Source organism: Podarcis raffonei, chromosome 2, assembly GCF_027172205.1.
Source record: "Podarcis raffonei isolate rPodRaf1 chromosome 2, rPodRaf1.pri, whole genome shotgun sequence".
Lineage (NCBI taxonomy): Eukaryota > Metazoa > Chordata > Lepidosauria > Squamata > Lacertidae > Podarcis > Podarcis raffonei.
Window position 1 is genome coordinate 111,836,477 of NC_070603.1, and position 25,083 is coordinate 111,861,559.

Consider the following 25,083-nt stretch of genomic DNA (forward strand, 5'->3'; position numbering starts at 1 on the left):
CTACAACTCCCACCAAAGAAGAGGGCAGACAAAACTCATGAACGACGTCCAGATGGCAAAGATTACAGGCAGAATTAGAAACCAGGAAGAGGACCTCTTTCATAAAGAATGGGGAAAGTTTATCATTGAGTTGAAAAGCTATTGTCAAGAGTTACATACATTGGTAGGATTGACAGAAAATTTGTAGTAAAAATTTGAACTATGGATGGACAAATGATTTATAAAAATAGAGTTATGAAAGGGATGCAGAGGAGGAAATCACTACATTAAGATGCTGCACTGGTTGGAGGGTTTGCTAAGAGGTACGTCGGGGCTGCCGTCGTCTTGGGGCGAGGAGTTCCATTGGCCCTTCCCGAGAGAGAGGGAGGGAGAGGGACTCTCGCCCACGCCGGTCCGCGAGCCTGGCATGAGGTAGTTGTGGCGCCGCGGTGGCCACTGAAGCGCCGCCCTTCTGCGTCCCTCCCCATCCCCTCCTCTTCCTCCTCAGGCCGCCTCCTCAGCCACTGCTGCCGCCTCCGGCTTCCCCTGGCGGCGCGGCAGAAGTCTCGCAAGAGAGGGGCTGCCTGTCCACCCGCCGCCACCCATCTCCTCACAACGGGCCCCTGAGAGGGAAAAGGGAGAGACGGAGACGCAGCAGCTCGTGTGCGCACTCTCTCTTGCTCTCTCGAGGCGGAGAACCTCAAGCCGCTGCTTCCCTTCCGAGCCAGGCGAGCATGAAACCCGGGAAATTTAGGGACATAATCAATAAGGGACAGCAGCGGGACATGGCACTGGGATAAGGGAGTTTCCCGCCAAATAAGGGACGGTTGACAGCTATGCTATGTGCTCTAACCAACTGAGCCATTAAGGTTTGGTCACTTTAAAAAAAAAGAAAAAAAGAGTGCAACTTAAAGGCTGCACGGCAGGCAGAAAACCAACAGGTACAGCTTTGTTTAAAGCTGGGACAGTCTCTCTGCTTCACAACAGGCGGGAATAATAATAATTTTTTATTATTTATACCCCGCCCACCTGGCTGGGTTTCCCCAGCCACTCTGGGCGGCTTCCAGCAAAACACTAAAATACAATAACCTATTAAACATTAAAAGCTTCCCTAAGCAGGGCTGCCTTCAGATGTCTTCTAAAAGTCTGGTAGTTGTTTTTCTCTTTGACATCTAGTGGGAGGGCATTCCACAGGGTGGGTGCCACTACCGAGAAGGCCCTCTGCCTGGTTCCCTGTAACTTGGCTTCTTGCAGCAAGGGAACCGCCAGAAGGCCCTTGGCACTAGACCTCAGTGTCCAGGCAGAATGATGGAGGTGGAGACACTCCTTCAAGTATACTGGACTGAGGTTGTTTAGGGCTTTAAAGGTCAGCACCAACACTTTGAATTGTGCTTGGAAACGTACTGGGAGCCAGTGTAGGTCTTTCAAGACCGGTGTTATATGGTCTCGGCGGCTGCTCCCAGTCACCAGTCTAGCTGCCGCATTCTGGATTAGTTGTAGTTTCCGGGTCACCTTTAAAGGTAGCCCCGTGTAGAGTGCATTGCAGTAATCCAAGCAGGAGATAACCAGAGCATGCACCACTCTGGCAAGACAGTCTGCGGGCAGGTAGGGTCTCAGCCTGCGTACCAGTTGGAGCCGGTAGACAGCTGCCCTGGACACAGAAAACAAACAGGTCAAGCTTTGCTTTAACATTAGGACAGATGGGCTCTGTGCCTTTAATGGTTGCACTACAGGCGGGTAAACAGCAGGTTGAGCTTTGTTTTTGCAGTACTGAGCTCCATATTACCGTTTTTTAACATCCCTAGCTTACTAGAAAATGAATACATTTTCTAAATAAGATTAAGATGTGACTGCATGATTACAAATTAAGTGCATTTTCATGTTGTGTGTGTGTGTGTGTTACATAACCTCCAGTCAACTCTACAGTTTGTCTGTTCCCCATTTAAGCACGTTCAACACACATGCACACACACACATAGTCCCGAACCCACAAGTGGCATGAATGAATGAATCTTTATTTGCATCAGCCATTGGCCATAGCAACAAAACAGCAATGCAATACACAAAGAACAGAAATAAAAAGTTGATTATATAAAACACACTTTAGGGTCCTGAATCAGCGGTCAAATAGTGGACCTTATTCTGATTGCCCCAGCTAAAAACCTTGCAACCTTTGCTGCCATCTGTTCCTCTTGATTTGTCAGGAGAAAGGACACTGTGGCAGTGGTTGGGCGACCCGGAATGGACAATAAGAGAGGGGTGATAATGTCGTTCCTCAAGTCTTTATTAAGAGTGCAAGCCAGAAGGGCATGCGCCACTGATTCGGGACTGCCATCTCCACAGGGCCATGAGCGTTTGTCGTGTGGAATCTGTAGAAATCGTCCCTCAAGTACGGCCAAGGCCAATACATTCAATCTTGCAAGGGTAGAAGCGACAGGTGGCATGAAAGGAAGAAGAAGAAGAAGAAGAAGAAGAAGAAGAAGAAGAAGAAGAAGAAGAATAGTAGTAGTAGTTTGGATTTGATATCCCGCTTTATCACTACCCAAAGGAGTCTCAAAGCGGCTAACGTTCTCCTTTCCCTTCCTCCCCCACAACAAACACTCTGTGAGGTGAGTGGGGCTGAGAGACTTCAGAGAAGTGTGACTAGCCCAAAGTCACCCAGCAGCTGCATGTGGAGGAGCGGGGAAGCAAACCAAGTTCACCAGATTACGAGTCTACAGCTCTTAACCACTACACCACATTGGCCCTAAAAGAACACCAAAACAGCAAAAGTGCTGCAAAAACAGCACCTCGCAATCCCAGGAACAAGAAGGTCATGGGGATGCCCACAGATGAGTGCAAGATGCAGAATATTTTACCACATGCTGAGTGGTGAAAGTTCCTGAACTATTAGTATAGGAACTCAGTCATTGCTGATGAGAGTCAAGCAGCTAAGCTGGAGCAACTAGCTTAGACCTCCTGACACAATGAGCTTCTCTGGTAGACTGGAGGGGGAACAAAAGCTTGAATACCTAGTTCCTCCCAAGGTGGGCTAAGCCTGGCAGGACAGCTTGCTCTATGGCTTTAACCCCTTCATGCATTAATTAGACTTAAGCATGTTGGTTATATGAAGCTGGCTACCCCACATTTCCTGGGAATGCAGATATCATCACATGCTCTTATCATCACATATAGACTAACCTCACCATGCTCACCTGCAAACATTACTTTTCTTTAGCTGTATCTTGGTGATCCATTTTTCCTTTTTTTTAAAAAAATTATTTTTTAATTGTAATTAACGAACCATACCAAAAAAAAAACTGTACAGAAAAGAAAGAAAATCAGTAGCTGATGGTTGCAGTTTTGGACTTTCTGAGAAAGGCAATCAAATGAAAACGTCTCTCCATAAGATTCCATGAATTGATGGAGGGTGAAAACCACATCTGATTGCTATAAAAAAGTCAGTGAAAGGATACTGGTCCTTTTAAACTCTACAATTCTATGATTTCATGTCGTATAGAAGGGGTGAGTCTTCTTGATCGCTATTCCTTTTGTGAAATGGTTCATTTGTCCATAATTTCCCCATACTTGCGAAAACCGAACTTCAAAACAATTTGCATTTAAAGTTTTCCTTTCCTTTTCCATTTCCTTTCTTTCTTGCAATCACTCATCTAGCTGCGGTTAATAAATGGAGGAAGAGGCCTTTATGGGTTGTGTTCTTCATCTGAGTAGGAAAAGAAGATAGTAGGGATAATTTTGGGTCTGGTTGTAGCGATTGTACCATCATTCGGTTGTTTGAAAAACTTTTCCCCAAAAGGGAATAATCTGTGGGCAAAACCACCACATGTGTACCAGAGAGCTACATAAATTGCATCCCTGTCAGCAAAGGTTGGGTGTGCTTTGATTAATTCTATATCTTCTTCTTCTTCTTCTTCTTCTTTCTTTGGCGATCACTCGTAGCCGAGTAAGATTGCCTTCCATAAACACGGTTTGAACAATGAGTCGTAAGTGACTGTGGAGGCCAATTCTGGATCCACACGTCCTTCCACAGTGGGGACACAAGTTTCTGGGTGGGAGTTGATCACGGTGTGGATTTGCCAAGCGTGCCTTCCTCCTAGCATATTTCTCCCTTGCGTCCTGAATTCGAGTGTCTTCAAAGCCCATGACACCTTTGGTAAAGGCTGTTCTCCAACTGGAGCACTCGCAGGCCAGTGTTTCCCAGTTGTTGGTGTTTATACTACATTTTTTTAGATTTGCCTTGAGAGAGTCTTTGAACCTCTTTTGTTGACCACCAGCATTATGCTTTCCATTTTTAAGTTTGGAATAGAGTAGTTGCTTTGGAAGACAATCATCAGGCATCCACACAACATGACCAGTCCAACGAAGTTGATGTTGAAGAATCATTGCTTCAACACTAGTGTTGAATTCTATATAGTCCTGCTGGGCACACATGTACCAGTGATCTTTTAAAGCATTTTCTCGAGTTCTAATTGAGATAGATCCAAACATTAGTTTGCTCCAGATTTGTTCCCAGAGTTGTTCCCCTAATGCTCCAGTCCTTTTTTCCTCCGAACTCTTCAGACCAAGAGATAACCAACGCTGTACCTCTGATCTACATTCTATCCATCTTTCGGTGGCCATTGGGACTGGCAGGATGGAAGATAGCAAAGCCAACAGTAGGTGGCACCAGAGCCATTGACAGGCAGAGCCAACTCATTTTTGTCTGCCCATCCCGCTCCCTGCTGAGTTCTGCAAGGGGAAAACTGAGGCCAAGGATTAGGAGGCTGCATAGGCAGGCAGGCAGGCACACACAAACACAAACACTCTCTCTCTCTCTCTCTCTCTCACACACACAGCACCAGCTGAGGGTAGGCAGGACAGCCCCCACTGCCCTATTTGAAGTGCAAATAAAGGTTAATTTTTAAAAATATATTTGTTACACTTGATGGGTGTTTGGTGGAGGGCAAAGAGAACCATGGGGCAGGGTCCAGGATACTCAGATTATTGCCACCAGACCTCCCCTTTCATGATGTAACCATGATGTATGAGTGATGTAGTTTGGGGGGGGTGTAACATGGGGATTAGCAGCTAATAAAAGTTTGGGGGGGGCTCTTTTGTTTGGGGCTTCCATCTTGCTTCATCTTGCAGTAATTATTATTATTATTATTATTATTATTATTATTATTATTATTATTTGTACCCCGCCCATTTGGCTGGATTTCCCCAGCCACTCTGGGCGGCTTCCAAAGAGACCAAAAATACACTAAAATGTCACACATTAAAAACTTTCCTGAACAGAGCTGCCTTCAGATGTCTTCTGAATGTCAGATAGTTGTTTTTCTCTTTGACATCTGGTGGGAGAGCGTTCCACAGGGCGGGCGCCACTACTGAGAAGGCCCTCTGCCTGGTTCCCTGTAACTTGGCTTCTCATAGAGAGGGAACCACCAGCAGGACCTCGGCGCTGGACCTCAGTGTCCGGGCAGAACGATGGGGGTGGAGATGCTCCTTCAGGTGAGTTGGAGTCCTGTCATGACAGTTTCAATAAAGACCAAGCCTACTGGCGGCTGTTTTGCTCCAATTTTCCTGGTTGGGGTCCTTGCTTTTTTGTCCGAGGGAGCCCTCGGATTTCTCCGTTAACAGTACTTAACCAGAGGTACCACTGTATTGTGATTTTTGGCACGCTTGGGAGGAAGGATTGACTCTGACTTCCTGCTGATTGTACGTTTGGTGGCAACCCTGGGTTTCCCCCGGGGCAATGCTATCTCAGGACGTGGCCGGAAGGCATGCAGTACAGCAGCTGGGCTGAAGATGAGCAAAGGCTGAGGTTAGTGAATGCCTGGGTGGGGGACGGCTTGGGGATCTGAGCCGTGGAAGAAAGAGGAAATGAAATAATCGAAATAAAGTAGTATATTTCAAACAGTCTTAATAAGTCCCCAAGGACAGGCATTTCGGTGCTAATAATAATAATAATAATAATAATAATAATAATAATAATAATTTATTATTTATACCCCGCCCATCTGGCTGGGCTTCCCCAGCCACTCTGGGCAGCTTCGAAAAAAATATTAAAATACAGTAATACATCAAACATTAAAAGCTTCCCTAAACGGGGCTGCCTTCAGATGTCTTCTAAAAGTCTGGTGGTTGCTGTTCTCTTTGACATCTGGTGGGAGGGCGTTCCACAGGGAGGGTGCCACTACCGAGAAGGCCCTCTGCCTGGTTCCCTATATATTAAATACATATCATTGTGTGATGAATTTCAAGGTTTTTGCCAGATAAGCCCATTTTTAAATCTACGCCATGGTTGAAATGAGAGCTACCCCCTGAAATCAACAGAGAAATCCAGGATATATTCTGATGCTGTGCGATGACATGTCCCTGGCCACCCGCTCCAACAAAAAAGTATCAGCAAAAAAGTGCTATATTTTAAATATTGGAACATTTTGTGATTGATGTATTTTTAACCAGTTCTTAAACGTTTTCAGAAAACGGCCCTGGGAATGCAAATTCCAGTGCTGTTCTTCCCATGTTTAGGAATATTCGCAACCTGCCTTCTGCCAGTGCAAACTGTTTGGCTATCAAACCCAAGGCTGTCGATTCTGACAGAGTGGATTAATCATTAATCCCTTTCCCCAGGGAACTCTGGGAATTGTAAGTCTGTGAGGGGGAAGAGGAGAACTCTCTCAGCACCCTTAACAAACAACAACTCCCAAGATCCTTTGGGGGAAGCCGCAACTGCTTAAAGCGGTATCGCCATGCTTCAAAGGCATTGTGTGAATGAAGCCCTAGATGGCTTTTAAAGGTGATTGGGTAAATCCACACCCGCTCTTGGAGATGGCGTCTCTCTAAATACTAGTTTCTGAGACTCACAAGTGGGCAAAGGATTGTGTTGTCCTCAGGTTTTGCTTGTGGGCTTCGCAGAGGCACGAAGCTGCATTAGATGTTCCTTTGCCCTGATCCAACAGGACTTTTCTAAACTTTGGAAGTAGTTTAAAAGTAGGTTACAGCAGGCTCACGTGGCTGCAGGAAATTAGTTAAAGTGGTTTTGTGTGTGTGTGTGTGTGTGTGTCCATTAAGGAAGGAAGTGGCATATTGTTGCTCAAACTCTAAACTTCCTTGATGTGGAAAACATTAGTATACACTCAAAACCCTGCCAACAGAAAGAGAATATTGGCACGTAAGGAAGGCAGAATAGCAGGCGACCACATCCGCCGGCTCCTGACCGCAGAGCATGCATGCGATCGGAGGAAGTAGATCATAAACGGCAAGATTTCTGTCTCGGGTTGCTTACAAACTCCTGTTTACTCTGCGTCCCATTACTGTGTTGGTAAAGTGGAGTTAACTGCAATCCACATCTACCTTGCATCTTGTCTTATCCTTTCTTATGAAATACTACATTTCGATCATAGCTGTCAACTTTTCCCTTTTTTTGCGAGGAATCCTATTCAGAATAAGGGAATTTCCCTTAAAAAAAGGGAAACGTTGACAGCTATGATTTCTATGCTTCCCTCCAACCCTCCCCCCAGCTTCAATCCCAAAAAATCATCCAGCAGCCTGACTGCTTGCATTTGAAGACGGTAATGTTACACGGCTTTGTTCAACTTGCAGGCACGGTAGGCTTTTCCAGATTTCTTACCAATATTGCAAATTTTAAATAAAAAACAATAGCTCCTAATAAGAGTCAAGTAGTATGGACAACCCCAGTGCATTACAGATCACGTCCATGCTGGGAGGCAACATATGTATTAACTCATGGGTAGGCAAACTAAGGCCTGGGGGCCGGATCCAGCCCAATCACCTTCTAAATCCAGCCTGCAGATGGTCCGGGCATCAGTGTGTTTTTATATGAGTAGAATGTGTGCTTTTAAAAAAATTGCATCTCTGGGTTATTTGTGGGGCATAGGAATTCGTTCATTTTTTTCCTTTCAAAATATAGTACGGCCCACCACAAGGTCTGAGATACGGTGGACCGGCCCCCTGCTGAAAAAGTTTGCTGATCCCTGTTAACTGCTAGCGAAAAAACGGGAGAAAAGTTGCTCAGATTGGCAGAGGTTCTCTAGGGGCTTTCTTGATCCCTTCAGATCCTTTCAGGTGGAGAATGCCAAGAAACCTTCTAGGTTTAAAGGCTCAACAGCAAAAGCACTCCACATCTGCATTTCCAAGTTGCACTATAAAGGGGCTTCCACAGTAATGTCGCTTTCCGGTTTGTTTTCCTTTGTTTTTATATTTGAGACGGGTTTGGTTTCCCAAGAAGTGTTGACCAGCTTCTCTTAGCGTTGATTCCATCAGGCTGGCTTGCACAAAACACCACAGCAACAGCCTACTTTCACAAGAGCAATGTAGTGTGATAGGAATTTTATGGTCTTAGATATATGGTAATGTTCATAAGTATACCAACCAAGCACGTACATAGATCAGCACAGGAAGACCAACCTGGAACCATTTTGATTCCTAAACTGAGCAAATGTTTTCTCTGTAAGGTCAAAGTGGGAAACCTCCCCATTGTCTCTTTCCTCACAAATCCTGTCTTAAGGGTATGTCTGTGTTTGAATAGGGTGTGAGCCTGTGACTTGGCCCAGGAACTAAGTATTTATCATTACAAAAAACTGGCCGGGCTCCCTAGGCAATCCAATCAAGTAACCTGCCAGAAAGGAGATAAATAACGACAGGAGAAAAACAACACTCAAATTTCTGTTTTAGATCGCCTTTTCTGTGATGTAGGTATGATGTATCTGGGGGGTATTCTTAGGTTACACACCTTCTGTGATGTATGTATGATGTTTCTGGGGGTAGTCTTGATCTACAGGGTGGCAATTTCAAAAGTCTTTATAAGGCCTTGCGCGCCATTTTTCTGGGTCCCTCCTCCCTTCCTGCGGGTGAGGGGAGCACCCTGTTGCAACAGATCAATAAAGATCAAGCTTACTAGCTGCTTTGCTTCTCAATATTCTCTGGTTGGCCTCTGTTATTTTCTCCTACCAATAGGGAACCTATGTAAGGACTCTATATGGGCTCTTGGATACCCCATAAGGAATAAGGCCCGGGAGCAGCACGGACTCACACAAAATCACACCCTTCCTCTCCATGAGGAGAGAAATCGCCAGAAGCGACCCCTTTTTTTGGAGACCGTCCAGTTTTTCTGCTGGAGAGTCTCATTGGGTTCCATGAGGCTCCTTCTTGCATGCCAGCTTGTGATAATACCCTCCTATTCGAGGCCTAGGGAAGATGTACAACATTTCCAAGAACATGGAGTCCTCCTGTGGTCAGGAAGAGGCAGCAAATAATAGAACAGATCAGCTGCTGTTTGGGTCTCTTATCTGTACTCTGGCCCAATCACCACCAACGGCAAGGGCACAGAATGCAGCCTATAGAGAGATTCTTGGAAGCCTGGATTTGCCAATGTTGTGAGAGGGGAGGTATGGAAAAGCCTAAAAAGGGGGTGGAAAAGGAGCGGGTGGTGGTATGAATTAATGAGAACAGAATACAGTCATACCTCGGGTTACGAAAATTGCAGGTTGCATGATTTTGGGTTGTGGACCGCGCCGAACCCGGAAGTACCAGAATGGGTTACTTCTGGGTTTCGGCGCTCATGCATGCGCCGAAGCGCCGAATCGCGTTACACGCGGGCGCAGACACGGCGCTTCAGGCTGCGAACGCAGCGGGTTGCACGGATCACGTTTGCACCCCAAGGTATGACTGTAGCACAAATATTTAGCACTTATACAACAAAATTCCAGGGTTCAAAACACTTAGGCAGTGCATGGTTTTGCTTTTAGCGTTTGCCCTGAAAAACATGGACCCGTCTTACATATTACTCTGCCCCAGATGTCTATTTAGTTTGTACTAGAAATCTGGCCTTTAGTGTTGCAGCTCCAGCCCTCTGGAATGAGATGCCAATTTTTGTTCAAGGCTATCCCCGAAGTGTGACCCAGTCATTTATGGAATGTTAACTGAACAAATGTTCAGAAATGGTTGCATTGTTTTTATAGTCTCCATCTTTTATTAAATTTTATCTCTTGTCAACTTCTGGTACACCACTTCAGTGGCTTCTGGTTACAAAGCAGTTCATAAATCTGTAATAATAATAATAATAATAATAATAATAATAATAATAATAATAATACAGTGGTACCTCAGGTTAAGTACTTAATTCATTCTGGAGGTCCGTACTTAACCTGAAACTGTTCTTAACCTGAAGCACCACTTTAGCTAATGGGGCCTCCTGCTGCCGCCACTGCATGATTTCTGTTCTCATCCTGAAGCACTATTTCTGGGTTAGTGGAGTCTGTAACCTGAAGCGTATGTAACCTGAAGCATATGTAACCTGAGGTACCACTGTAATAATAATAATAATTTATTATTTCTATCCCACCCATCTGGGTGGGTTTCCCTAGCCACTCTGGGCGGCTCCCAACAGAATTAAAAGCACAATAAAACATCAAACATTAAAAACTTCCCTAAACATTACTAGAACCCTGAGAGACAGATATAATCCCCATGCTTTAAATGGGGCACCGGGGCTGACAGGATAGCTTTCATTTCTTTCCCCATCAAATTTTAAAATTACCAAACCAAACAACAAAAAACGCATGCATTATAGATTTTTTCGGCTGCTTTGATTGTGTACAGTAATCAATGTTACCACACAACTGGAAGTATGACATTGTGAGATTCATGTCTCTGGGGGTGGAAGGGTGGGATCCTGCTGCATAATGTGTTTTTTAAATGCATCTTAAGGTCAAGTGGTGCGGGAGGTGACACAAGACTGCTGTTTTTGCTGCAGGGCAATGACAAGGCTTCCCCAATAGTGATTTAATGGCTGAAGTCACACACCCATTATGCAACATTTTTGTTTACACAAGCCTGTGTAGGATGCCGACATGTGTCCAAGTCTGGCTTCAAGCTTACCGTTGATTTCAATTATTATTATTATTTAGGAACGTTTTAAACAGTTGCTTTTAATTGTATGGTATGTCTGTCTCCTCATTATTGATTTTCAGGAGGAATTTTAAAACATTTCTGTTTACCTAGGCCAGAGGTTCTCAACCTTTTCGAGTCCACGGCTCTCTTGACCCACTGCGGCACCCCTGACCAGTTATGTCACCCCTTGCCTGCAGAGCTGGCAGCCTCTCACCCCATTTTTGAACACGCTCCCTTGTGGGTGTTCCCTCAGCCTCCTCTCCTCTCCATTCTCCTTGGGAGTCCTCCGGGCAGCCACTGCTGCCGTCCCGGTTTCTGAGCTGCCCCTTGCCCCAAAGAGAGGTGCCTCCTCACACTGCCCCACAGGGGCCTGGCAAGAATATGCCACCAGCCTTAGTGCCCCAACGGAGACCAGCCAAAGGTGAGGGCAGCACCTTTCCTTAGGAAGCAGCGGTGGCAGCAGCGGGCACTGCCAGGCCTACATGGCAGAAAGGCTCTCCTTTGGCATTGTGCACTCAGCTGATGCTGTATTGTTTTTGATATTTGGTTGGAAGCCGCCCAGAGTGGCTGGGGAGACCCAGTCAGATGGGTGGGGTATAAATAATAAATTATTATTATTAATATATAGCTCCCAGGCAGGCCTTGCACACAGCAAGTACAAGAAAGGCCAGCACGGCACCTGCCCGGCTTCCCACTTCTGCCCATTCCCAACAGCAAGGGCTGGCAGACTTGCTGGCTGGGCTCTCTTACCCGCTTGCTTGCTTACTCCGAGGCCGCCTCAGCTCCTGGCAACCAGCACCCCCTAGCCAGCCCCAGAGGCACCATTCTCCTGGGGAGCTTGCAGCCAGGGCTGCTGCAACAAACAGCTGTGCAAGCCTTTGGGAGGCAGAGACGCAAGAGGGCATCAGAGGAGGGAGGGAAGGAAAGACAGACAGATGCCAGTGTTGCCCGCGGCACCCCTGACCATCATTCAAGGCACCCCAGGCAGCGGCGGAGCATATAATAATAATAATAATAATAATAATAATAATAATAATAATAATAATTTATTTATATCCTACCCTCCCCAGCCAAAGTCGGGCTCAGAGCGGCTAACAACAACAAAAGTAACTCAGCATTCTAAAATCAATTCATTCTAAAATCAATTCAGAATCAAATTAATGGCAACCATTGGGCCAGAGTTCTACAAGGATCACCAAAGGAGGGGGTCAGACTGTGCCTTGGCCAAAGGCCTGGTGGAACAGCTCTGTCTTGCAGGCCCTGCAGAAAGATGTCAAGTCCCGCAGGGCCCTAGTCTCTTGTGACAGAGCGTTCCACCAGATCGGGGCCACGGCCGAAAAAGCCCTGGCTCTGGTTGAGGCCAGCCTAACCTCCCTGTGGCCTGGGACCTCCAAGGTGTTTTTGTTTGAAGACCGTCAGGTCCTTCGTGGGACATACCAGGAGAGGCAGTCCTGTAGGTATGTCTGTGCTGCCCAGGGCAGGCATGCTCCTGAAGGGGTCTAGGCGCGCTCCCAAGGGCAAAACCTTGAGATCCCTGGCTGGGAAAAGGGTTTTTAAAAAATATTTTCAGAATATTTTAGCAGAAACTGAGTGATATTTGTAAAGAAAAAGATCAAAGGAATGTATACAAAGCAGAAAGAAATGATCTTATACAATGTAAACCTGTGTAAAAAAAGAATGTTATATCAAACAGTATAATGAGGATGGGGAGGATTGTGTGGATGAGTACGTTTACTATGTAAATAACTTTGTCTTTTTTAAAAATTTGATTTCTTTGTTTCTTATCTTTGTTACTTCTTTATTTCTTCATAAATTTTCTATTTTATATAATTTTCTCTTTTTTAAAAACCTGTTAAGAGATAGTACATAATGTTTGTATACACATGTAAATCTTTTAATCAATAAAGAATTGATAGTAAAAAAATAAAGAAATTCAGAATGCTTTTAAAAAAGAAGAGTTTTATTATTGATGTGTGTGCCACACTGGGCTCCTTCGGGAGGAAGGGTGTGATATAAATTGAAAAGACGATCACAAGAATAATTCATACTTTGCTTGTTTGCACTGTATCCCACCAGACCACTCACTAGGTGAGTTCTTAGTTGGTGGGGATGAAAGAGTATCACCCACATCTTGACAGCTGTGTGCTTTCCTGCTTACACAAGCAACCAGCTGGGCGGTGGCCCTGGATAAAGATCCCCCGAAAGAAACAAACAAACTGGGTGTGTGGAAATCCTCCATACAATGATAAGCTTCCTTGTATAATCACAAGATAGTGCTGTGTAAGCTAGGAAGGGCTGATGACCTTTTTTTGTTTAATGCAAAATCTAGATTAAATGCTCTCGGGTTGACAACAAGTGGAAGGAAGCAATTCTCTCCCCTCACCCACGAAGCATGTGTCATCGTGATATCCTTTGCCAGCAGGTGATGTGATGTCCAGTAACATGAGCTGCGGAAGTCGCTTTCTCAAGAGGAACTCGCTTCCTGTCTTATTTCTAGGTATTTGCCCCTTCCATCCTGCCCATATCACCTCCCTCCCCATTTCCTCTTCTGCTTTGGAACGAGTCATATCTGCACACACTTTCTCCTCCTCAACTAGACTTCTCCTTTTCTTCCAGTGCCGGCCCACCCAGGAGGCAACGTGAGGCAACTGCCTCAGGTGGCAGGATACACAGGGGTAGCAGTTCCAGCCTCCACTGCTACTGCTACTGCTGCAGTGTGCTCCTTCAAGGCCAGATATGCAACCTCCTTGACAGCCCCCATGCCACCTGGCTGCTGGTCTTCCCCTCACCCTTGTTTCTGATGTTGATCTTTATTCCCCCCCCCTTATTCCTGATGGAGATCTTCACTCATCCATTCTTCCATGGCAGACGGGAGGCGCCATTTTGTGGTTTGCCTCAGGTGCTAGAATATATTGGGCCGGCCTACTAGTCCTTGGTAGTTGGACGATATATTATACAGTTGCCTAGGGAACTGCAATGCCCCCCGTTGAAGCCTGGCCTACGCAGAGTGCAGAGAGGGCAGAGCTACAGTTCCCAGCGCCTTGAATTTATCGCAGTCCCCAGGATTGTTCATGGGGATGACACAGCTGCATACGCACCATGGCGTGCCTCTGAGTCTCGTTCTACCCCCTAGGACCCTCGAACCTACGGGACCGCCTCTCCCCGTATGTCCCACGGAGGACCTTAAGGTCCATAAATAGCAACACCATAGAGGTCCCGGACCCTAAGGAAGTCAGATTAGCCTCAACCAGAGCCAGGGCCTTCTCAGCACTGGCTCTGGCCTGGTGGAACGCTCTTCCTCATGAGACCAGGGCCCTGCAAGATCTGATTTCTTTCCACAGGGCCTGTAAGACAGAGTTGTTCCGCCTGGCCTTTGGCTTGGAATCAACTTGATCCCCTCCCACTCTTTTCTTTTTTCTTTTTTCCTTCTGTGATGGAACTCCTATTTGGGGACTTCCCTGGCTTTTTTCTGGCCCACATAGGACCAGTCTGAATAGTTGGCCTTGGTGAAGATTTGACGTTTTCATCCCCAAAAAGTTTTTGATTTGAGTTTCTATTGAAATGAGGCTGCATTTTAATGTTGTATTTTAATCTTTTTTAAAGTTGTATCTTAATCAATTGTTTTATATCTGGTGTTAGCCGCCCTGAGCCCGGTCTTGGCTGGGGAGGGTGGGGTATAAATAAATTTTTTTATTATTATTAAGTAGACCTGCTGAAATTAATGGACATGACTGGGTTTGTTAATTTTGGTGAGTCTACTTACAACTCAACACACTTGAAGCACCACAGCCTTCCTCCAGATTGTGGGAACTGCAGCTTGTTATTTATTTTGGGAATTGTAGCACTGTGAGGGATAAACCACAGACGCCAGGATTCAGCTGGGGGTGTGCTTTAAATGTATGGGGTTGTTTCCAATGTGAGTCCTGTTCAGAGTAGACCTATTAAGGTTAGTAGACCTGACCAACTTAGGTTAATTAATTTCCTCAGTTCGACTCTTGGTACAACTTGGTTGAAAACAGCTGATGGTGTGCATAGGCTGTGGCTGTTAAAAGTGGTATAACAGTGCTTTAAAGTGGTATAATAGAGTGGATATGACATCATCTGATGTTCAAAACGTCGCCCATTTCCCTTCTACTTTTGCACCCCTTTTTCATTTCCTCTGGTCTGCACAGACTCATCTCCTAGCGTCCCCTTTGGCTTCCTTCTCTGGTGCCTTCCTTCCTGTTTTGCACCATGTGGTTTCTCTTAAGGGTTTACTTGGTGGTAAGGGTGCCCTGGGACAAAAAAATGTGACGGTATTAACAAATAGAGAATAAGAGAAGGGGCAGAACCATGGGCGTAAACCATCACAGGCAGACAGCTCACAGTTAATAAGCCTTCCACGAAGGACATTTCATAATTTCCCATGACTTTCCTTTCATTGAACATATTTTACAGGAGGCTGCTTAAGAACGTAAGCACATAAGAACCCTCCAAGTGTCCCTATTTTCCAGGGACAGTCCCAGATTTACAGAAGCCATCCTGGTTTCTGATTTGATCCCGGAATGTTCCACTTTTCCTTAGGACGTCCCCATTTTCATCGGAGAAATGTTGGAGGGTATGGAGTTATGCACCCACCCACCAAGGAGATGAGTAACTATACAACCTTTAGAAAACGTCTTAAAGCAGCCCTGTATAGGGAAATGTTTTTTTTTTAATGTTTAATGTTTTATTATGTTTTTATATATCTTGGAAATCGCCCAGAGTGGCTGGGACAGCCCAGTCAGATGGTAAAATAATAATAATAATAATAATAATAATAATGCAGGACATCCCTATTTTCATCAGAGAAATGTAGCTGGTAGCCACTGATAATATTGTCAGTTTCCCATATTGATACTTGCATGTCTCTAATCTGAAAGAGAGAGAGATGCAACATTCTCACCAAACGTCCCATGGGAAAAAATAAATTACCACTTTCTCACAACCTTCAAGTGGAAACTGCATATGCATTCCATAAAGAGGTGTCTTAAGAGTTTCAGTGGGTTGGATAACTTCATTTGATTTCTCTTGTGCAAGCGACCCTAATGAGATTATCTTGGTGGGAATCTTGTTTCTTTGGAAGAAACTCCAAGGTGTTTAGTAAAATAAGGCTGTGAGTGCAAGGCCAAAAGCACACAGCTCAGGCTTAGAAATATCTGCTCTGCAGGTATTTCCCCCCCCACCTCCTGTTACCTCATCAGATTCAGAAAACAACAAAGATGGCCGAATGGCGAACATGGAATGGCTGGCCAAGGTGAGGGAACATTTACCTCAGGGGTGCGATACCTGAGTTCTCAAGAAGTGATATGAAACGTTTACGAAGGCAACTGGAAGACATCCAACAAGTTCAGGTTGCAATCAAGCAGAGTTTAGGGCTTGGCATTAGGAAATCAAAAGCTTCCTTGGCTGCCTGTCACAATTCCGTGAGAGTGATTTAGTCACAGTAGGTTTATGCAACAAAGGCAGGTTAAATGTGATGTAACAAACCCGCTCTTCCAAAAAAAAGAGGATCAGACTTTTTGCAGCAAAGAAGGTACAGCACCCCTTTACCTAAAGTTTAGGGTGATGATCGATGGACGGGAAGTCATGCAACCTCCCTGCAAACAGATCCGGATGACTGCTCATAGCTGTCAACTTACAGATTTGAAAATAAGGGACCAGCAGCCTCGAAAATAAGGGATCAGCAGCCAAAATAAGGGATCAACAATTACTTTGATAAAATACATATTTTGTTGCATGCTAATAGCTTTAGATCCCTATTAGGTCCATAAATTACCATATAGCACATATTCAACACAAAAAACAGCAACAATTTGTTGTTGACAAAGCACAGCTGGACATAGGAAGGGCCCCATTACCTTCAGTAGCTTATTTAAGGGACATCCTCAATAAGGGACAGCAGCGGGACATGGTGCTGGGATAAGGGACTGTCCCGTCAAATAAGGGACGCTTGACAGCTATGTGACTGCTCAGTGAATAGTGGGTGTTGTACAATGTCCACACGAGCTTTGTGAAAACAAATCTGGATGAATACTCAACAAACAGGCCATCAGGAAGCTGCTCAATGGCTATGTTCTCTGCTTCTGCGGTCCAAGAGGCAGCAACGCTTCTGAATGTCAGGTGCTGCAAATGGCAAGAGGGGAATTGTGCTTGATATTTGATACTGCTTTAAATGTATGGTGCCGATGGGGCTTGTGTGTTGCAAGAGAGGAGCCCATAATATCTGGTGTGGCAACATGCTTTCCTTTCACCCACACATTCGCCACGGAAATGTGGTGAGGAAATCCAAGGCTGATGACAGCTTTTGAAATCCAAATTAAACGCATGTCACAGGGCAGCTTCACGCTTGGTTTTGTTGCAGGTTCGCCACAATAACACGCTGGTCTCAGGTCACTGCGCACACACAAAAGGCAGGGTGATCGCACAACGTGTCACTTCATCGAAAAATGGGCCTACGTTTGTCAAAGGGCTTTGAATGGGGCTGCCATTGTGAGAGAACTGAAAACCTCATCACGAATTAGAATGAAGTACACAATGAACTGTAGTTTGTGTTTCCAGATTGCTTATCTGCTCCTGATTATTATTATTTGCCGCTACCACCAAACCTCAAATATGCCTCTTCCTTCCCTTCCTTTGCCTCCCACTGAAGCCTCAAGGAGGAACTTAACATTTTTCCTCTTTTCCCCTCAAAATGGTGGGGCTATGACGTGTCCCTTGCATCTGACAGGATTTGCTCAGCCTGATAACGCCCCATCTTTTTTTTTTTAAAGGGAATTTCCGCACTGCAGTTCATTTGTGCTCTTGGTGCTGCTCCTGCCTCCACTTTCCCCCATAACATCTACACGGCGTCATCCTCACCAAAATACCACCCCATTTTGTTTCCTCGTTTAATCCAGATGATTAATCACCAAGGGGGGATTAGGATTTGTTTGGCTTGCCTTTTCAAGTTCAGGTGGAGTACAAATGGGGCTGTCAGCCATCAAGGCTTCTTTCCTGCTGGCTTCATATATATTTTACCTTGGGGTCAGTGTCAAATAAAACCATAAAAAGAGCCTAAAGATCTATCCAGTCTGGTGTCCTGTTGTCATAGTGGCCTCTTTCAAAACCATCCTAGTTGCAAAAGGTCTAGTCAAGACACGAAAGGGTTAATGCCATAGAGTGAGCTGTCCTGCCGGGTTTAGCTAGGTTACGCCTCCAGGCTCTTCAAAACTTTCACCACTGTGACTAAGACAGTTTTACTGAATGATGTATGGAAAATCACACAAACCTGACCTTTGATGGGTTTGTGAGTAAACCAATTGTTAGTTTACCAAACGTGTGGTCTTTTCCTATGCTGTAGGAAGAGGGAAGCTTTATAACTCACAAGGGCATCATTTTAATGGTCTGATAGCCTTTATTTCCATGTTAAACTTTGCTGCATGTTTGTGTCCTGCAGTTGGGACTTCGGGGCACCACACACAGCAGCTGTGCTAAGCTGCTTGGCTGTGCTAAGGTGTTCACCACAGGAAACTCCTTTCTATGCTCAATTCGGCATGCTCCCCAGTTGTGTGAGGGAGTTGCTTGCAGGGAACTCTCTTGCACACCTGATTCAGCAGGTTTTGGCTGTGCCGCCCATCAGCTGAAACCTGCTTCCACTCGCCAGCTGGGTGTGCACTTTAATGCTGATTGTGCCTTGGCAGCTGCGTCTCAACACCCACATATCTGATGTCACACATCAGGCGGCTGTAGTTTGGGGGAAACAGTCTCACAGGCCAACTTTGAACCCCTGGTAAGCCAAGATTAAAAGATTTAAACCATGTGATTCCCCCCCAAATAATCCTGTAGTTTATGAAGTGTGCTGGGAACTGTAGCGCTGTGATGGGTAAAAAAACTACTGTTCCCAGGCTTTTTTTGGGGGGGGGGGGAAAGCTGTGTGCTTTAAATATGTGTTACATGTATTTTTGATGTATGGTATGGGTGTGACCTTAGAGGCCTTAACCTTCCTTTGCCCTGAGATAACAATCAGCTCTCAAGTCACCAGAAATATGAATCAAGTATTATTTCCCCATAGTTTTTGCTCAACTGATAAAAACAACAACAATGGGCTGGATGAGCCAGCAGGGTGTCGTGGTTAAATGTCAGATTAGGACCAGGGACACCCTGGTAAAAATAATTTAAAAATCCCCACCCACTCATGAAGCTTACGGAATGACCTTCAGCCAGTCAGTGAGCTTCTTCTGCCTCACAAGATGGATGAGAGGATAAAACAGGCTGTTGGGTCATTACCTCCCCGAAGGAAGAGCAGGGTAGATATGACCTTTTTGAAATGGGTGCTTCACCACTCCGTCATCTTGGTTCCCCCACCAGAGTATATGAGTGACACTGAAGCTGTGGGCAGCTCAGGCGACCTCTGAGCGACAGCCTAGCACCCTAAATCCACATATATTCATATACCGACAGGCCTGCCAGTTTAGACAATAGTTTATGGGAAATGGGTGTCCCCCAAAGCCTAGTCTGGCATGGGTTTCCACGATAAACTAGACGTTCCTAGACCATTCTAGGAATTGTGGCTCTCTGAAGGGAACAGGGGTCTACTAAACAACAGTCAACACCATTAACTACAGCTCCTAGAATTCTCTGGGGGGGAACCCACAATTGTTTATAGTGGTATTATAGTGCTTTAAATGTATGGTGCGAATTTGATCTTTATCTGGCCTTTATTGAGCATTCATCCTGATTGGTTATGGGGAAGTTATATGGCAAGGAGCGGTCCTACTGATTTTCTCTCAGGATGTTTGCATGTCTTCCTGTTAATTGTTCATTCACCCCCCCCCACACTTTTCAACACGTTTCCTTGTAACTTTCCAACCTGGAAACAGATACCCTGCCCTCTGGCAAGTGGAATTCCCCCCCCCCCAACTGACAGAGCATTTTAACCCACATTAACAGCACAAAGCTAAAGTTATGGCATGTGCTTGAATTCTTCCTGCAAAATGGCGCCAGCCTGGAAGTACACCCTAGGTACATCCATGGTCAAATTGGTAACAAGCTCCCTGGATTTTGCTTCTCCTTGATGGATACGGCTTGACTTTGTTGCGTACGTCACCCAGAGCCCTCTACTCTGCACACAACTTGAGCACAACCTCTCATTTGCTCCTGATAGAGTGAGTTGATACAGTATGTAAGAGCTAGTTGGCAATGAGCCTTGTGTTCAATTGGGTTTGTTATTGGAGCCTTTCTTGGCCGTTTCTTGTGAGAGCCAGTGTGGTGTAGTGGTTAAGAGCAGTGGACTCGTAATCTGGTGAACCGGGTTCGCTTCCCCGCTCCTCCACATGCAGCTGCTGGGTGACCTTGGGCCAGTCACACTTCTCTGAAGTCTCTCAGCCCCACTCACCTCACAGAGCGTTAGTTGTGGGAGAGGAAGGGAAAAGGAGATTGTCAGCCGGTTTGAGACTCCTTAGGGTAGTGATAAAGCGGGATATCAAATCCAAACTCTTCTTCTTGGGTTCATTCAGCTACTCCTAAAAATAAGAAATGTACCTAACACAATTCTTGGTAGCATTACCGATGCTACTGCCTACGGAAGCAGAGGGTGGAATTCAACACACCCTCTTGATCAGCACAATAACTTTTAACTGTGCAATTGAACGTCCCCTCTTTGACTTCTTCCTGCACCCCTCCCAAATCAATGATTTCCCCACCCCCCAACCCTCTGGAGCAAACTTGGCCTTCCAGATGTTTTGGGACTACAACTCCCATGCTCCCTAGCTAACAGGACCAGTGGTCAGGGATGATGGGAATTGTAGTCCAAAAACATCTGGAGGGCAGAGGTTGCCTATGCCTGCTCTGGAGCAATTTGGGGGAAAGGCGTGGGGGAGTCTCACTGAGCAGCTAAAGGTCCTTGTAGTGACAGAACGAGTGCATTGGATACCACCCAAAATCTCCCATCTTGGTGTTTATCACTCACATCTATGTAGTAGAAGAGTTTGGATTTGATATCCCGCCTTTCACTCCCTTTAAGGAGTCTCAAAGCGGCTAACATTCTCCTTTCCCTTCCTCCCCCACAACAAACACTCTGTGAGGTGAGTGGGGCTGAGAGACTTCAAAGAAGTATGACTGGCCCAAGGTCACCCAGCAGCTGCATGTGGAGGAGCGGAGACGCGAATCCGGTTACCCAGATTACGTGACTACCGCTCTTAACCACTACACCACACTGGCTCTCAGGCCAGTGTACAGGGAAGTACTGCTAGGCTATAGCGCTTGACCAGGGTCTTGAAGACCTTTAAATCCCTTCTGAAGCAAGGAAATTGCAATATGCTGAGCTGGTCCATTTAGCTCAGTGTTGTCTACACAGACTGGCAGCAGTTATCTGGGGTTTCAGACAGGGATGTCTCCCAACACTACCCAGAGATGTTGAGGATTGAAACTGGAACTGCCAGCAAATGTTCTTCACCCAGAAGCCCCTCTTTGCAGTCATCTGTTTTATTTTATTTTTATATTATATCTCCCAGCCCACTGGGCTATCCTCCTCCCACAACACTTTGACAAAAGTGTCAGTCAGACCAAAAAAAAAGTGTGTCTCATGTAAAACATTTATTCACTTTTGTTCACAGAACATACAGAGTTCAGACAGTTCATCTGCAATAGCGTGGACACGCACAAGTGCAATTCACAAAAGAAATCTACTGCAATTTCAGAAATGTTGGTGTGGAAGTGGTTGCTGCTTTTGAGAGCATGCTTACACAGTAAGCAAACACTGCTGGCTAATATCCGGAGTAGAATAAATTTTATGTCAAGTCTCCTATGATGCCTTTGCTTTTCCTTTTCACTGTGTCCTTCTCTGTCAGTGAGCCAGAACTGCTGTGGCTTGTTTTTCCCCCATCAGCCTCAGAAAATGTCACGAGCTTGTAGGAGGGTTGTTACCTATCTGATTTTCTGTAATCTCAGAGCTGTCACACTAATAATTTCCCCACCAAACCAGCTAAGAACATCATAGCACCATCCTCCAATGTTCCTAACCCTAATTTAATCTTCTTATTTAAAAAAAAAAAATTTCCCCACTTATGCTCTAATTCGATTATGTCCGGCCACGACAGAGAAAGACGTACATGACAAGTTATGTGTGTTTTTATTTAGCCCAACAGTGTAAGCCAGCATTTTCACTTGCAAACTCCCAGTTTCACGCAGATTTAAATTAAGTCAGTTTAAATTAAACACATTAAATTATACATATTATTAACAATTAATTAATATTATTAATTAAATAAATATTAAATTAATATCCTTCATTCTGCCTGCCAGATGTCTGATCTGCTGCAGAAATAAAATAACATTAAAAAAACACAAAACCTTCCCCTTTCCGTTCAAAATGTAGTGCTGGTTCAAGTTTCTTTTGACGTCAGTCTTGCTGGGTTTGGAGCAAAATTGCTCAGGAATGCCAGAAGGAGCTGGCTGTGTTTCAAACGGCATTTAACTCATTCATGGCTTGAATTCTGCTTTTTTCTCAAGCCAGATGTGAGCGCTCCACAGCCTGGGCTCCCCCCTCACAGTTCTCTCCCCTCGGGGGTCTTCAGAAAGCAGCTGGCCTCTGCTCCAAAAACTGAGTGATGTCGATGGCAGATTCGGCTGCCTCCCAATCTCCCCAGTCCCAACCGGTGCTGTTGGCTGCCTCTTCGATTTCAACGGAGGCCACGATGAGCTGCTCAAGGAGATTCTCCTCCTCGGATCCCCTCATCTCTGTGGAGCAGACAGAGACGTTTTCCTCCGCATTCTGGGAGGCGTCCAAGGCAGCGAATTCTTCCTCAGCACTGTAGACTTGGAAGAAGATGATAGTGAGAAGGATAACGAAAAGGTGTTTGACGTAGCTGCGCTCTTCGGCGGGATAGTAGCGCTTTACCTGTAAAGAGAGGAAGAGCAGGCAGTTAGAAACACAAGAATGATCCCAGATTCGCATTCACAGTTATGCGTGTTTCCCAGAATCCCTTTCAGCTGGCCTAGAAATCCAGTTGCAGGGCGGCCCTTTTCCCAGAATGCAATGCTGTTTCCCACTGCCCTGCACCAAACTCACCAGTGATTTCCCTCTGCTGTCAGCATGTTGCAATGCATTTCTCAAAATACACCCCTCCTAATCTCACCTACGCAGTTACTTAGCTCCACCAACCAATTCACAACCACCCTTCCTCAGATCAAAATTCAAGGGGGGGGGGGAAACCCAAAACAAATCTTGGCTCTGCTCCACTAGGGAGAGTCCTTGCTACCAAACCCTAAGGAGGAGAGGGAACTCTCTCCCCATTGATTCAGTGGAGAGGGGAGGATCCTACAACATGCTGAAGCAGGTAACATGGGGTGCTTATCTGTGAACAGATTCTGCCTCTGTACCTGTTTTAGCATGCTGACTGGATTGCCATCTTCCCTGCTGGCAAAGCTCTTGGGTTTTTCCCCTTCATCCACTCCCCGCCCCCTTTTTTGGCAAAGCTCATGCCTTCCTGGCAGATGCATGACGCAAATCCAAGAGCTTGCATCCTCACCTTGCAGATAGATGCAGGGATAGGGAAAGTTTTGCCTGTGGGGGGTTTTAGTCAGCCGTGCAACTTTTGGCAAAGCTCAGGAGGCCTGCCAGTAAAGGGTGGGTACTAGGACTGGATATTATGAAACACGCACCATACACAGAAAACACATTCTGCCTCTACACAAATAATCCTGGGAACTGTGTTGTTTTGTAAAAAAAGTGTGCTGGGAAATGTAGCTCTGTGAGGGGCAAAGTAAAGTTCCCAGAATTCTCAGGGGTGCTTGCAAAACCTTATTTAGCTCCTTTTCCTTCCCTCCTTCCTTCTTATTAGAAACCTGGATTGGGAGAATCTGCTGATCTCCCCCAAAGCTGCCACCCTGCGCTCTCTTACTTGGGGGAAAAGGTCCCACTGAACTCAGTAGGCTTACTTCTTGAGTAAATGTGCATAGGATGGCGCTGTTCAGGGGAGTCCCGCTTCTCTGCCCCCAGGAAAACCCCCTCCCCCTTCCAGATGAACCCAGGAATCCGAGCTCCCCTGCTGGGCGTGGGTGCGTTCACTTACCACTCGGGGATAAAGCACCCTCCGGGATCGCTTCTTGATCCTGTTCGATTTGGAGAGGTTCCTGGGAGCCGGGCTTTCTCCGGCTTCCGGGAGAGGATCGAAAGTGAAGTATTGGGGCCCGGTGGGCTCAGGCCTGCCGGGGCCGGGAACCATCTTAAGGGTGGGCAGAGCTGGCGTGCAAGCGTAGCACATCGTCGCAGTCGCGCCGTACAAGGTATTCATGCAACGAGAGCGAGCGCAGAGCGAAGCGACTTTTTGTCAGATTGACTTAGGCGCCCGCCGGGCAGGAGCTTTTATGAATGGCAGAGGCCACGCCCCCGCCGCCACCCGATTGGCCGAGGCAGCCTGATGCTCGGCAGACAGCTCAGCCTGGAAAATCCAGACCTTCCAAAGTGCAGAGCTGGCTGAGCGCCCGGGAGGAAATGTGAGGCAATGGCACGCAAACAGAGAGAGAGAGAGAGTGAAAACGGAGGGAGGAAGGGCAGGATTGCGTAATTTGCAAAGAGCAGAGCGATATAGGCTGAAAGCAAACAAGCGCGCCAGTGCCCTTTCCTCATTTAATAGCTCGCTGCCTATATGCATGCACACATCCAGGGCCGGATTTAGGTTTGATGAGGCCCTCGGCTACTGAAGGTAATGGGGCCATTTATATGTCCAGCTGTCCTTTGTCAACAATGAATTGTCGCTGTTTATGTGTTGAATATATGCTATGTGGTAATTTATGGACCTAAAAGGGACACAGGTGGCGCTGTGGGTTAAACCACAGAGCCTAGGACTTGCCGATCAGAACTTCGGCGGTTCGAATCCCTGCGACAGGGTGAGCTCCCGTTGCTCGGTCCCTGCTCCTGCCAACCTAGCAGTTTGAAAGCACGTCAAAGTGCAAGTAGATAAATAGGTACCACTCTGGCGGGAAGGTAAACGGCGTTTCTGTGCGCTGCTCTGGTTCGCCAGAAGTGGCTTAGTCATGCTGGCCACATGACTCAGAGGCTGTACACCGGCTCCCTTGGCCAGTAAAGCGAGATGAGCGCCGCAACCCCAGAGTCGGTCACGACTGGACCTAATGGTCAGGGGTCCCTTTACCTTTTTAATTTATGGACCTAATGGGTATCTAAAGCCATTTGCACATAACAAAATATGT

General features: G+C 46.0%; 1 protein-coding gene across 1 annotated transcript; it reads right to left on the minus strand.

Moving 5' to 3' along the window:
• Positions 1 to 21,449: 21,449 nt before the first annotated feature.
• Positions 21,450 to 24,230, minus strand: IER3 (immediate early response 3). Its single transcript, XM_053378697.1, has 2 exons — positions 23,946 to 24,230; positions 21,450 to 22,771 (listed from the first exon to the last, which is right to left on the minus strand). The coding sequence occupies exons 1-2, from the start codon at positions 24,165 to 24,167 to the stop codon at positions 22,445 to 22,447; spliced, it is 549 nt and encodes a 182-aa protein (XP_053234672.1). The 5' UTR covers positions 24,168 to 24,230; the 3' UTR covers positions 21,450 to 22,444.
• Between the last annotated feature and the right edge of the window lie 853 nt (positions 24,231 to 25,083).

What these genes read in the sequence shown, in the direction of transcription:
- IER3 (XM_053378697.1), bottom strand. Translation starts at nt 24,167, where the DNA reads ATGAATACCTTGTACGGCGCGACTGCGACGATGTGCTACGCTTGCACG. An exon ending in GGGTGCTTTATCCCCGAGTG is followed by an intron (nt 22,772 to 23,945) that starts GTAAGTGAACGC and finishes CTCTCTTTACAG; the next exon opens with GTAAAGCGCTACTATCCCGC.